Source organism: Myzus persicae, unplaced genomic scaffold, assembly GCF_001856785.1.
Source record: "Myzus persicae strain clone G006 unplaced genomic scaffold, MPER_G0061.0, whole genome shotgun sequence".
NCBI lineage: Eukaryota > Metazoa > Arthropoda > Insecta > Hemiptera > Aphididae > Myzus > Myzus persicae.
Window position 1 is genome coordinate 322,767 of NW_019100537.1, and position 13,968 is coordinate 336,734.

Here is a 13,968-nt window from a genome sequence, read left to right on the forward strand (position 1 = left end):
AAATAAGTGCTCAGCGTACAATATTATATTATATTTATATTTTATATATTATACTAAATATTAAAACTTACCTTTAAATGGCAATATTAAATCTTAACAATAAACAATAATATAGGTACAGCAATATTTATGAAAAAAAATTTTTCTTAAAACACATTGTACGACGGTCGTGTATACTTACTTACATGTTACATACATATTATATATTTTTGTTTTTATGTAAGTGTGTACGAGTGTTTTGTAATTTATACACTGTAATAATTATATTTGACGGAAACGGTTGTGCAGACATTTCGGCGCGGATTAAGTTATTGTTTATCATTAGAAAATAAAATGCGTATAAACTCAGTCCTTTGGCAAGCGATTTCAAATTTGTATCAATACGAATAACATCTAAACTTTACACTCTTAAAATACTAAACTATTATTACATCAAATATGTGTTGTACGGACCGATTTCTCGAGGATGCCCGACGGGGGTAAGCGGGCGGATTGAAAATGTAACGATGGTCAATATTGATTCGTCGATGGTCACTTCTACAGTAGGGAGGTGTTTTTTTTTTTTATTATTAAAATATGTACCCCCGTGTAAGGGCTAAAAGAAAAATGTTTGTATGCAGACCGCAGTCGTTGAACACGCGATTTCTACGGACAAATCGATATGACTGACGTGTATCGGATACGTTTGCTCGACCACCCTCGAAAAATCGCCTCATACTAACTGAAAATAAAATCGACAAATCGACGTAACGTTATAGGTGTGGGTATTCGGATTTCACGAAAAAAAATCATTTCTGACGAAAAACCGAACTCGATTGTATTTTCGATGCACTATAATATTGTTTTTCGTTTTGAACTATATTATGATATTCTAAGTGTGTAGGTGTGTGTAGGTGTATCGACGTTAGTTGTACTGTGCAATAATTGTGTTTAGTGTTCGGAAAACGCGACCGGTACGTCGACGTCGTCATCGCCGAGGTCGTCTTCGGCGCCGCCGTACGATACCGCTGCACCGTTTTCTCTCCTCTGCACGGCGTGTTGTTGCTGTTGTTGTTCCGCCAACGGGGGCAGTTGGAACTGTTGTGGTTGGGCCCGCTGTTGTGGCACAAATTGCTGTTGTTGCTGTTGTTGCTGTTGTTGTTGTTGTTGTTGTTGTGGTTGTTGAACAGCCCTGGCTGCGGGTTGCTGGAACTGAGCCCGTGGTTGCTGTTGGAACTGTTGTGGCTGTTGCTGCGTAGCGGCAGGCAACTGTTGCTGCTGTTGTGGTTGTTGTTGCTGCTGCTGCTGTTGGAACTGCTGTCTCTGCGGCGCCGGACCGCCTTGTCTCTGATGAAGTTGCGGTTGCTGCTGTTGCTGCTGTTGTTGCTGTTGTTGAGGCTGCTGTTGCTGTTGTTGCTGATTTCGCTGTTGCTGGCGCTGTGGCGCCGGGGTGGCCGTTGCCTTAGCTTGTTGCGGCACGTTCTCCTCACCGTCATCTTCGTTGGACGGCAAATCGTCTGGCGACGGGGCCGGTGTGGTCGGCACCTCACAGTCCTCGGTGGGTGGTACGACGCACCTCAGGGTGCGCCTGTCGAACACCAACATAGCCGGACACCTCTGCAGCCTCGGGTAACCTCCCTGGCACTGCCAGTACCTGTTGCATGACTTTCCCAGTGGTACGTTTCCGTTAGCGTCTTCGTTGCAGAGAGCTGAAACGCAAACGACTCTTTAACGAAACGTACTTACGCACATCACAATAATATCTTTATATTGTATACAAGATGTGTACATTTTTTGATAATATATTATATTAAATAATACTATACTAGGTCGAATTTTTTTTTTTTTTGAGGTAAGCAGATGGGAATAAATCGTTAACAAATGTCTAACCAGCGCCTTAATATAATATTTAAAACTATTATTATAAGGGCCACGATTCGTTTTCCATAAAAAAAGAGATGGAGAAAAAGAGAAAAATTTAAAAATTTAAATCTGGGAAGACTCCCGCTTATTCGATGATAATATATTAATATTTAAAGTATAATATACAATACAATTAATTTTAACGAATTTTTAAAATTTGCCAGTTATAATTTTCGATCAAACTATTAACATATCACTACTATTATCATCTCGAAAATGAAAAAAAAAAACATACAAAGTTACATTATTTTTATAGCCTTATTTCTTTACATTTTTAAATTTTATCTAACTCGACAAGTACCTACATAGCATAATTTTTAATACAGGACCCAACTATAGTACAGAGTGGGACCCAACCAATATGCGAGTAGTTTTTGACCACTCTCGTTTGATTTTATGACTGCAACTGGTGGTTATATAACTGCAATAATACGATACGTCCCATCGCGTGGTATACCTACGCCTGGATAAAAAAATACTTAGCATGCACATCATGTCAAAGCTTTCAGTCTATTGACCATTATATAACCCATACTGTATATAAATTTGTATCGACTCGAATGGTACATGCGCGAATGAGCGGACGAGTGACAATAAGTGTTGGCTCGTATGCTGCAGCACTGGGTCGAATAATCGATAAATAAAACGGGATTTCTCTTTCGGATGGCATCCGATGATAAATTAACGAATAATGTACATAAGGCATGCGAGCGCGCATCACGGAGTTATTTACCGAAAAAAAAGTCGAATTCGACGATCGTGATGCAACGACGGCAATGTTATCATGGTAATATCGTTAATCGTTATTATGTGACCGCGTGAATAAAATGAATGTCGACATAAATTTCAATATGTTTCGTCGGGAAACGAGTATCTCCCGATCGGCAAAAAATTAGCAGAATAAAAACATAGATACAAAATGTCCGTACTACGCTGTCGTCCAGACCGCCTGCAAGCTCACAGTGTAATACCGGACACCTGGAAAGCGGTAACCATTATTTGTTCGGTTCTCTGAAATTTCAAAACGTAACAGTAAAATTTAGGTTGATAAAAATATGGTTCCCCATAAAGTTCGAGCGTCTTTTGAGTGTGGGTATATTATATCACACGGCCGAAGCGAATTATATTGTGTTGATCAGGCTATTTTCGGTCGAGAATTATTGTATTATGTAATGTTGGCCGACAGAGCGTTTCTCCGAAAAGCAGTACATTATTATAAAAATAATAACATGATGTAGACTCAATCGAGTTCAGCTGCAGCAGACACCGTACACGCACAACACGACCAACCGTCGCACCACTCGTGATTATATCACCCGTGACAAAATCGCCGTGTTCGCGCGACCAGTCGCTCGCGGTGAAAGCTCCTACCCGCCAAACACGCGGTCCGTATGTACGATTGGTCGTAAAACCGGATTCACAGCTACATCGTGTGTAGGGCGATACGGTAACTATATGGTTATGACCGATAACCAATATGGTTTAAAAGTTGAACTGTAGTCAATCCCTGGTATACCCACTCGGTTGCGACTTAGGGTCAGTTGTACAGTCTGTGATTAAACTCCGATTACGCTTAATCAGCTGATAACAGATATTTAACCGGTCAAATTCGGCCAGTTAAACTGTGATTAACTTTAATCACAGACTGTACAACTGGCCATTAGTTGTACATGATATCAAATAATCAATTTCCAATCACAATGCGATCTGATCAACTCGGCACGACACACGACGTAGCTCAGCGGTGAATTCGGCTTAAAACGCACCGAAATAAAGTGACCGCGTTCGACCAATCTGGTATACGGAACGCGACCGCGGTAATACGATTATACCGCTGTTTACCACACAATATTGTCTGTAAAACTATTACCATCGAATTCGCTCGGGTGTGCGAACAGCTGCTATTGCACCGTATAAAATGTTTCATAATATTATAAAGGCGGTGGTTTTGAATGTTTCAGATGTGTAATATTTGTTAATATATCGATACTTACGGTGTTTCTGGCATCCCTCAACGTTCTCGGGCCAGTCGCACGAGTGAGTTTTCTCGTTGTACAGAAGTCCGCCGATGCACAGCTGTTCAGTGGCTGTGCTGTTCCAGCAAGTCCAGTACCGTGTGCACGACGTCTCGTGACCGAATATGCCGTACAGCCAATCGCAGTGTTCCGTGGCTATCGGACCGTCTGCGGAAAGCAAACACGTACGGTTATATTAAATATTAATATTGACATCGTTAGGCGTTTTAATCTTATCGATTATAGGTGGTGATTCGCAGACCTAGTATTAAGAGTCTTAGTGTTACTTAGACAAATAAACGATTGGCGGACAATAGTTTAAAAATGAAATAGATGGTTAACCGCAACGTTACTATTATTCAATTTAATTCTCTTATATGAATATTTTAAATATATATACGCAGTCTGATCGACAACTGTTGGCACATTCAATAATGATTGCTTGTTGGTAGGTAAGTAAAACTTAGCACGCAAGTCGCAAATATCCATTAGCATGGATTCCCGATGCGGCAACGTCTTATAAGTTAGCTAACAAGTTGTTTTATATGTCTGTGGATATAAGGTACAAAAATTATTAGTGTCGTAAGACACGGGTCGCGGGTTGCCGGCTCGAGAATATTGGGCAATCAAACTTCGTTATATATTAACAATTATAACAGTAGGCAACATAGCATAATGCACAACGTGCGGGCGTGTTGTACGATGACGATTATAATAACATATATTTTAATCGACTCAGGTTTATTATTATTATTATTATTATTATTGTATAGGTACTATATTATAATATTATATTGACGTGGATATTGCGGTTTTCGTGAGGCGATCGCCTGCCTCCCCGGGTGGGCGTCCGGCCGCCCCAGGTGCCATTACTTTCACCTCCGCGTGACGACGAACTTCCCGTATGGCACGTATAGTAACATTAAATCGCAAACGTGCTGCACCTGGAGGTCTGTTGGCTTGAGTCCCGCCGGTCGAATATTATATGAAATGTAACACGCGTGACGACCCGGGAAATGGGATCGTACCTATATATTCCATACGAAGGGTTAATCGTGTATTATAATATAAATACAGTAAATTAAGTAATAGCACGTGGCAATCTCACGATATCGTGTGTGGAAACAAACGTCTGGCGTCAGCGAGAAAAGCACGCGAGCTCTGACCCTTTCCCTTCCGATACACTACGCTTTTGTGAAGTAACTACTCAAATCATTTTGAATTTCAAAAAAAAGACCCTGATTTCATCTTAGTTTTGGCGATCGTCGATAAAAATTATAGCTCGGGTTAGGTTTGGCTCGATCCACCTACGTTTAATGATTAAATGAATATATTGGTGCATTAAAAATATGCATCACGATTTACATTGAATACCTATTTGTCTACCAACTTACCAAAGCACACGTTAAAATATCTGAACTTTAAGTAAAAACCTGCGACTTTCGTGAATATTTTGCTTATGTTTCAGCCTATATTTTTGATGATATTATGTTATTGTGGGGGCGGTCAGGTGACTTACTGGCTTGAGTTTTGCCATCGCAGTAGTCTGCCCTCCATGGATAGTCGCATCCCTCGGTGACGCCCCTGTGCTTGCCTGCGTAAACCAGACCATTCGGACAGTCGTACAGCTCAGGCTGGCCATCCACGCATTCCCAGTAACGGTCGCAGTAAGCAGCGTCTGGTACCACCTTGTTTTTGGCTTTGCATGGGTCTTCCTGTACGTTGGATGACTTCAGTTGTTGCTGACAAGAGCCTGAAAACGAAAGATCGTGGTTAATACGACACAGAATAAGGTAGGTATGACTTGTTAATTAACTACCTATAGCTGGTATTACAATATTATTACTACGTATTATAATCGTACGATGTATTATTTCTTTTTCGTTTAAAAGATTCAATAAATCAATCACTCCGATTACAGATATAATACATTAGTCCGTTCTTGGTGGTATTCGGTATAAAAATATAATTAATAAATAACGTAATAATAACCGGTAACAGTGGTAGCTAACTACTACAGTTAACCGGTTTCGTATAGAATCGTGCACAGCCGTGCAGGTATTATAAGTTATAACTTATAAGTTATAACACATTGTACCACCCACGGACCACGGCCGATGCGCAAGATTCGCCGAACTTTATTCAATCGATCCGCTCGTTGGGCATACCATTGCGTCTTGCATAAAAATCAATTACATTTATATAATATTATCATAAAGTAACTAAACAACAACAGCAGAAATACATATTATTAATAATATTTATTATACACGACACGCTCGTATACCGAACTTACGAAATCATGCACTATAAGCACTTACTGCGTGTTGTACGATGATATTCGATTTCGATGCCTGAGTCATTTTTAAACAAATTATATATAGTGATTTGCTACGGCTTTGCAAGTCTGCGTAATAGTAGTTCACATAATGCGAGAAGCCTGCAGTCGATTACTACTGACACGAAAAACGCCGGAGAGGATAAATTTATGATATGCACATTGTATCACTTTATAGAACATAAGAATTGATAACAATATGTTATAATATGAAAGCTGTGGTATGGTAATCTAGAGCAAAAATTGAACCCATTCTCCGATCGTTTAATTAATTATTAATATTATAATAGTGTATATAGCTGGATGTATTCACCGGCTCGGTTACACGATTAACCGGTGGCGTATAAAAATTCCTTTGGTGGGAGATAAACATTTTTTTTATACGTTAATAATTAAGTTCACATTTATCATATGACATAGGATTTTTAATAACGATTATAGCAATACAGTTCCCATTTAAAAGCAATGAAATTATTTACGCTCAGTGCATCTCATAATTATATATTACTTTAAAGAAACTTTTGCTATAGCACGATGGTGAAAAAAATAGCTTTCGAGTGAGGTGGAAAATGACCCATGGGGAACTGCAATTCTTCCTCTAAAATATGCCTCATCGATAAAAACAATGCATTTATGAGGCCCGACGACAGACCCCGGCGGACGCCCACTACAGTGCTACCTATACTGCAGTTATATGTTTTGGGAGTGACTTTTGCACAAACAATCTACTTGTGTCATTGTGATAATGTGATATGGTTTGAAAAGTTGATAACTGTCTTCGTTTTTGTTTCGTCGCGATAGGTAAGTCGATACTTCATACTTCTGCTGTCACTACACGATCGGAACGCATGCGGTGAAGCTGTGATAGGGTAGTCGATTCTGATTAGGTTTTTTTTTTTTGTCTAACTGAAACGACAACCACGAACGTTGCGCAATCTACTCGCTCGTGACCTTTAACACCGATTACATGCCCACTGCAGTATAAGCGCAACTCGCAGGATCGGTCCAAGTGTAATATTGTACACATATATAGACACATAATGTACTCTTCGGATCCCGCGGTGAAAGCAGTGACGACGACGACGACGACGAGATTACTATGTGCACGTCGTGATCGATTTTTTTTATTTCTTTTTAGGAAGAAATGACCGGGTTACGTCGCTCTCGCCTAACCTTCGTACATACAAATTATTATATTATATTATTTCACTCGGACGCTATTATAAAAGACAGATACGGGCACTGCAATATGGCAGGTGCTGGGTGCAGTTTAATATACAGTTATGTACCTCCACAACATTATACGCTGTGTACGTACGTACTATTATCACAAGCGCAACGGTTATGATTATTATTACGACTATTATATTGTATTGACGGCGTATGCCCCTGCACTATACGTTATACTGTAATATTGGAACGTATAACGTATACCTTTTAATGTTTAGAAAGCAGTGGTGGCGGCGGTGGCGGCGGTGGCGGTGGCGGCTGCGGAGTCTGAGTGCACGGTATAGAGGTACTTGGGAGACGTCTACGCCGCCGCCGGGTCACACGAAGTACCTACACATAGACGCGTATCCGAAGCCGTTGAACTTTCGCATAATATAATAAACCGTCTGCCCCGAACGGTCGACTTGGCGTACACAATGGATCTATACATAATGTTATGAGATTTATATTGTACACGCGTTAGATAATAATGTCTTACGGTACCTACAAGTCGTATAATATTTGTATATATATATATACCGAATAAAAAGCTGCCGCGAACACAATGACGCGAGGGCGGAGGAGGGCGTGTCGAGAGCCGTTTTTCTTTCTGTCGCCGACTACGATTATTATTGTCACTGCAGCCGCCGGTCGGTAATGATTTTGACAATAACATTGTATTATTATTAAGATCGTATTGGTTCTCCTCAACAGCTCTCGTCATATCGACATATATATATATATATATATTTAGGTGTCGTTATTACAGCAGCTTCAGTTAAATTAGTTATTACGACGATCGTCGTCGTCGTCGTCGGCTTCGTAATCATTGTTGTTGTTGTTGTACATATATATCGACGTATTATTATTATTATTATTATTATTATTATTATTATTATTACTGGTAAAAGCGAAGAATCTTCGGCACACACAGCTCCGGGACAATAATCTCGGACAAAAGGCAGACACAGAGAAATTGAAAGAACTCGAAATAATTTCGGCCGCGGTGCGTGACAAATCGTCTTATATATATATACATTGACAGTACGGTGACAACAATACCTCCCCCGCCCCCACGCGAGCACGCGTCTAAACCGTCTTCCAGCGAGGTCGTCGCCGTGACGCTTAATTACATGTTTGGATGGATTTATATTATATACTTTACAGCGACCCGATAATCACATACCTATATAAGTTGTGCGAGTGCACGATGACGATAATATAATGTCTGCGCAGAAACGCGACCGTTTCGTAAAAATCGCTTAGATTTTCATGGGTTAAGTCTGCAGTATAGTTACGTTTGGGTGTACAGTCGAAGACCACATTTAATTCCTTTGTGATTCCTGCGCCGTCCGGCGGCACTGATTATGTCGCCGAAGCCGATCGGAAGACAATTCAAAGCGCGTGAAACTTTCACCTTTTTGCTCGTCCCGTCGGAAATCACAATACTGCAACACACACTCGTTAAACGGTTTATCGCACGCGAATCACTCTGTTTAATACACCAAGACAATAATACGACATAATCGACGTGATTACTCCACATCGCTTACTTGCATATACCAACTACCAAAGTACCTATTATATTGTGTGTGTTTTTATAACGACGCATGTGCAGACGCGTCGTGCGAAGATGACTCTAAAAGTCTAAACGTCTACGAGGTCAGAGTCTAATTTCCGTTTTTCCGGTGTATATTTAATAGTTGTAATAATTTAGTAAAACATGGTATAAGATAAAGGTGTATTGCGGTGAAATCTTGACCATATCGTCTCCGTCGACCGTAAAGACGACACAAACGGGTAGTAAACATGGAAAACAACGATACCATGGCATAAATCGGCTTTCCTCTCACTGTGATGAAAAGTAATCGAAATGACGACCGACGATACTCCGAGACCTACAACCCGGGCTTGAATACAAACTCACTTGCAGTTGTTGTAGTGGTATACTCTCTTTTCTCTCGTTGCACTTCTGCAGTGCCTACATTAAACTGCACTTTTGAGTTAACAGTCGACTACATTTCCACTAGCCCGAAACGATCTCGCTTTTACGCCGCCGGTCGAGTCATTACTAAACTCACCGTGCCGGCGTTCTTATGTTTTTCATTAACACTCGAGTTGTTTTGTTAATTTCATATTTTAACACGAGCAAGACATAACGGTATATGAATGTGTGATAGAATGGTTAGATATAAATTCATATAGTAGGCGAACGGATGACGATGTGAGATGAAACGCTGTGAAACACCCTGTATCGCCAAATATAATGCAACAAGGGAGTTTTTTTCGATCGTCTCTGAGCGCGTTTCCAAGGTTGTAAGCGAATTAATAATAACGATAACAATGTACACGATGCACCTCTGTATTATGAGCATGTAATAATATAAAGATGAAAACGGCTCTCAGTCCGCGGGCGCGGATGTATATAAAAGGTCGAGGCCGACGCGGTCAGTCGTCTCTCTCGTCGTCGCGTTTAATTACGTTTTCATTATTATTCCCACAATAACGCATTATATTATTATTCAAAATCTTAATTTCGTCACTCAAGACGTGTGTGTGTGTGTGACTCTGTATTGCTCGTGGACCCGTGAGAAACCATCGCGATAATATAATTAAGTGTAATATTATATATACATGTGAGCGACAAGTGTGTGTGCAGGGATGATGTTTCCACGATAAGAATATAAACGTATACACAGTCAGTAGGTATAATACATAAAATTATATATTATTCACCATGGTTATGCAACGAAGACGATTTGAAAAAACCGAATATTAAAACGCATTCACGACAAGCGTGCGAAAAAAACGCCGAGCGCGTCTTAAAAAAAACAAACCGGATTGTCTTCGCAATCGATTATTCGACAATCACAAGCGCTCGCGGACTCGAGCGGATTTCGAAATCCTCCGGCTAGTGTAATACGACAACGACAGTAAGTTGTGATGATGATAATAAATTATGTATATAATATGCGTAATATCGGACGATGACGATATAGTAATGTTGTCGATGATTATGATGATGTGCTTTCGGACGACGCCTCTGCTGCGATTACAACGATGATATTGACAATAACATAATGTTACAGTCCTCACAACCGTATGTTCGCTGCCGGTTGCTTATTAAAATATAATATACGTTTATCGCTAGCGAACATCAAATAGATGGTGTGCGTAAGTCGCCGTTTTCGATTGTATTTAGAGGGCGTCGCAGCTGTTGATGGTGAAGCTAAATTCGCGGCGGTGCTTGTCTGCACTTTAATACTGTCAACAATTTGAACGTGACATATATATTTGGACGACACTTAATGCTCGCACACGGATAAATTTAAGGTGTACTGCATAATATCTTATCGTTAACAATACCGTGATACGTACACCTATAAAATATGATTATTATGAATACGGTGTGTAGCGTTGTAACTAAGTAATGGATTTCTAGCGTTCGCTAACGTTTAATATATTTAGAAATATAATGTCTATAATATGACGTGTGACATGTGTCCGATATAATATAAGATACATATAATATTATATTGTGTATACGCTCGATGCGGAATACGCCGCATTCCTGCAAGATCTATAGGAAATCGCCGGTTTTGATTAAAAACATGACGTAAAAATGTGTTGTACGGGAACGATTTTACGAAACCAGTCGAAAGTGAAAGTTTGCATCTTTGACAGAACGTTGTCGTGTACGAAAATATGTCCTTAATGATATTTAAGCGATAAACGTACGATTAAAAATTGAAACGCAACGAAATAAAAAGCACAGTTTAGCTGCGCTTTGTACATTTTATTGATAACTAAGAGCTAAAACATCATAGTAACCCATATATATTATATTATATGTAATCTTAATGACAGATTGATTTTTTCTATAGGCAGCACCAAAACCATTGATCTTTTTTATTTTAGTATTTTTTTTATATTTGTGGAAAGAGAATCCGGATCGCTATCTATACGTAATCTATTTTATTTTAATGTATGCTTGATAGGAGTTTGAACCTTATGTGACGTCGATCGGAAATTCATTTAAAATTAAAGCATATTTATTGACGTCTATTAGTTCCACCTCTTCATTGTCGGCTTTTAAAAAATTACCCAACTGCTACATTCATCCCAGTCGATAGATAATGAAGTTTAGAACTGTATCCTTATGTAAAACGAAAATAATACGCCGATATCAATTGTTAACGAAAACATGTACCTACACAGGTATATCAACATAAGTATAGCACATATTATATTGTACACCCGTCAAATGATTATTATAAAGCGTAACCATGTTACATATTATTGTATAGGATTACATGAGTATTTTTGAATTGACAACATATACAACTTGTCACTTATGAATTTAAGTTGAATAACAACAATTTTAGTTTCTATACCGGTTTCCATTTTTTCGTGCGTTCACATCATCAGGCGGCTAATCTCACATTATGTATTAGGTACTTAACCCGGATGACGTAAAAAAATAAAGCTCTCGATTCTATACAAATCATTTATAGTTTACATTTATTATAAAATATGTAACCCGGTAAATTTCCTTTCGTTGGTGAATTAGAATTAAAATGTTTAACCATTATATATCCTTATTATTGCTAATCCAAAATGAAACAATAATGCGTTAAATAGCTATTAAAATATCCAAATAGGAAATAAAGTAGTTTGTTTAAATGATTGAGGACAACATTATTTTACAATTTGATAACATTTTAAAATACAAATGTTTCTTAATCTGAAAATAACTACAACTGTCACTTGATTTCTCTAAATTCATCAACAATAAAAAGTTTTAAAAAATATCTCATTTTAAGTTTAATAATCATTGTAATCTTAAACTATTTTTATTATCTTATTGATATTTGAAATAAGAAACTCAATAAAGTCAGTATTTTTATTTTTTGTTAATAAAGGTATTAATAATGATTCGATTTTTTTTACTACAAGGTCAAATAACCACAAGTTATCGGGTTCAAAATTGGAAACCATGAGATAACAAAATATTGAGTTTGAAATAAATTTAAATTTATTCGATATAAAACTATGCATGGTAAAGCTTATGGTTTTTTCATTGTGTAATTTTGCTTAATTTTTTTTGTTTTTTTCATTAGAAAATCATTAAAAATATGATTTATGTGTAAAAAAAATCTGAAGAACTCTTACAAAAAAAAATATAACGAAGCTTTCAAGTACAAACATTACTATCTAGTAAAATAATATCAATGAAAAACTTGATTTACTGCACTGTACGGCGTACGCCAACGGTTTCTGTGTATTTAATTATTCCTATGTCATATGAACTATGAAGTAAAACAACCAGACAGTGGTAATTCCGATTTCGTTGGATGTATTGAAGTCTCCCGAAAAACTAAATACCACTGCAATGAGAATGTATATGGTTCCTCGAGAACTACAATCCAAGGTATTATTATTACAGGAATAGTCAAGAGATATCCGAGAATCAATTTCTTGGCGAAATGTTCATATTGGAAAATAATATCGATGCGACACTCCACGGAATATTCAAAAGGTTATTTCAACTATACTACACTTACATGATAAATATAACACTAGATACGTACAACTATAACTCGTATGCATATCACCTACGCCAATCTATGTTATAATACAATAACACACGAGTATAAAATAATAATAAAATTGTTCACTTACATTGTTGGACCAGGTAAGTGGTGAGAACCACCCACAGACATGTGTTGCGCTTCATCGTTGTCGCGGAAATAATAATGAGCAGTAACTGACGGCGCAAGAAGGCGGTCGTGTTCGACGACGGCGGACGCGACGTCGGGCAGCAGAGGAGGACAAACGCGACGATGGAGAGGAAACACGAAATATAATAAAGCTGAAGACGCCGCCGCCGCCTCGGACGACAGGGAGAGAGATGAAAGTGAGAGAGACCTTGCGTTTATACACACATATATAGTAGTTTATGTATACATACACGTGCACGCGTGTACAGGTGGTTCGCACAACACCGGATCCCACGGCCCATCTCTCGTGAATTTATTCTACATTTATGTATATTATTTAACTGTGTACAAATCACTACACTCATAATAGAAGTGGTACAATACTTGTATCTTACGCGTGTTACGAGTCGAATTATTACGTGTGAGATGTTATTAAATCATTTTTTTTATTTTTATTTTAATGAATGTATTTTACCACCGTTCCGCAAAGATTTCAAAAGCTTAGGTGCTCAATGCATGGGAAAAGGCTTTCAGGTTGTCTAAACGCACCCTCCTTCCTAAGGTCCCGATGAGTCATTTTTACTTAGTCTCCTCTTGTCAAGGCAAAAAGCGGATGTATAAGATATAAATATACACATAGTACAAAGCCCATATTCTGTCCTTAAACCAAAAAAATGAAATTTTAAAGAATAGTGGATACCTAATTTATAAACAATAATAAGTAAGTTGACCGTTTTTTAAATTATTGCATTAAATCTCAAAGTTCATTGTTTCTTATTTTTTG

General features: G+C 38.2%; 1 protein-coding gene across 1 annotated transcript; it reads right to left on the reverse strand.

Moving 5' to 3' along the window:
- Window positions 1-228: 228 nt before the first annotated feature.
- On the reverse strand, window positions 229-13,378 carry LOC111031389 (involucrin-like). The gene is made up of 4 exons (XM_022311306.1): window positions 13,147-13,378; window positions 5,437-5,670; window positions 3,897-4,085; window positions 229-1,688 (listed from the first exon to the last, which is right to left on the reverse strand). Exons 1-4 carry the CDS (start codon window positions 13,199-13,201, stop codon window positions 931-933), a joined length of 1,236 nt encoding a protein of 411 aa, XP_022166998.1. The 5' UTR covers window positions 13,202-13,378; the 3' UTR covers window positions 229-930.
- Between the last annotated feature and the right edge of the window lie 590 nt (window positions 13,379-13,968).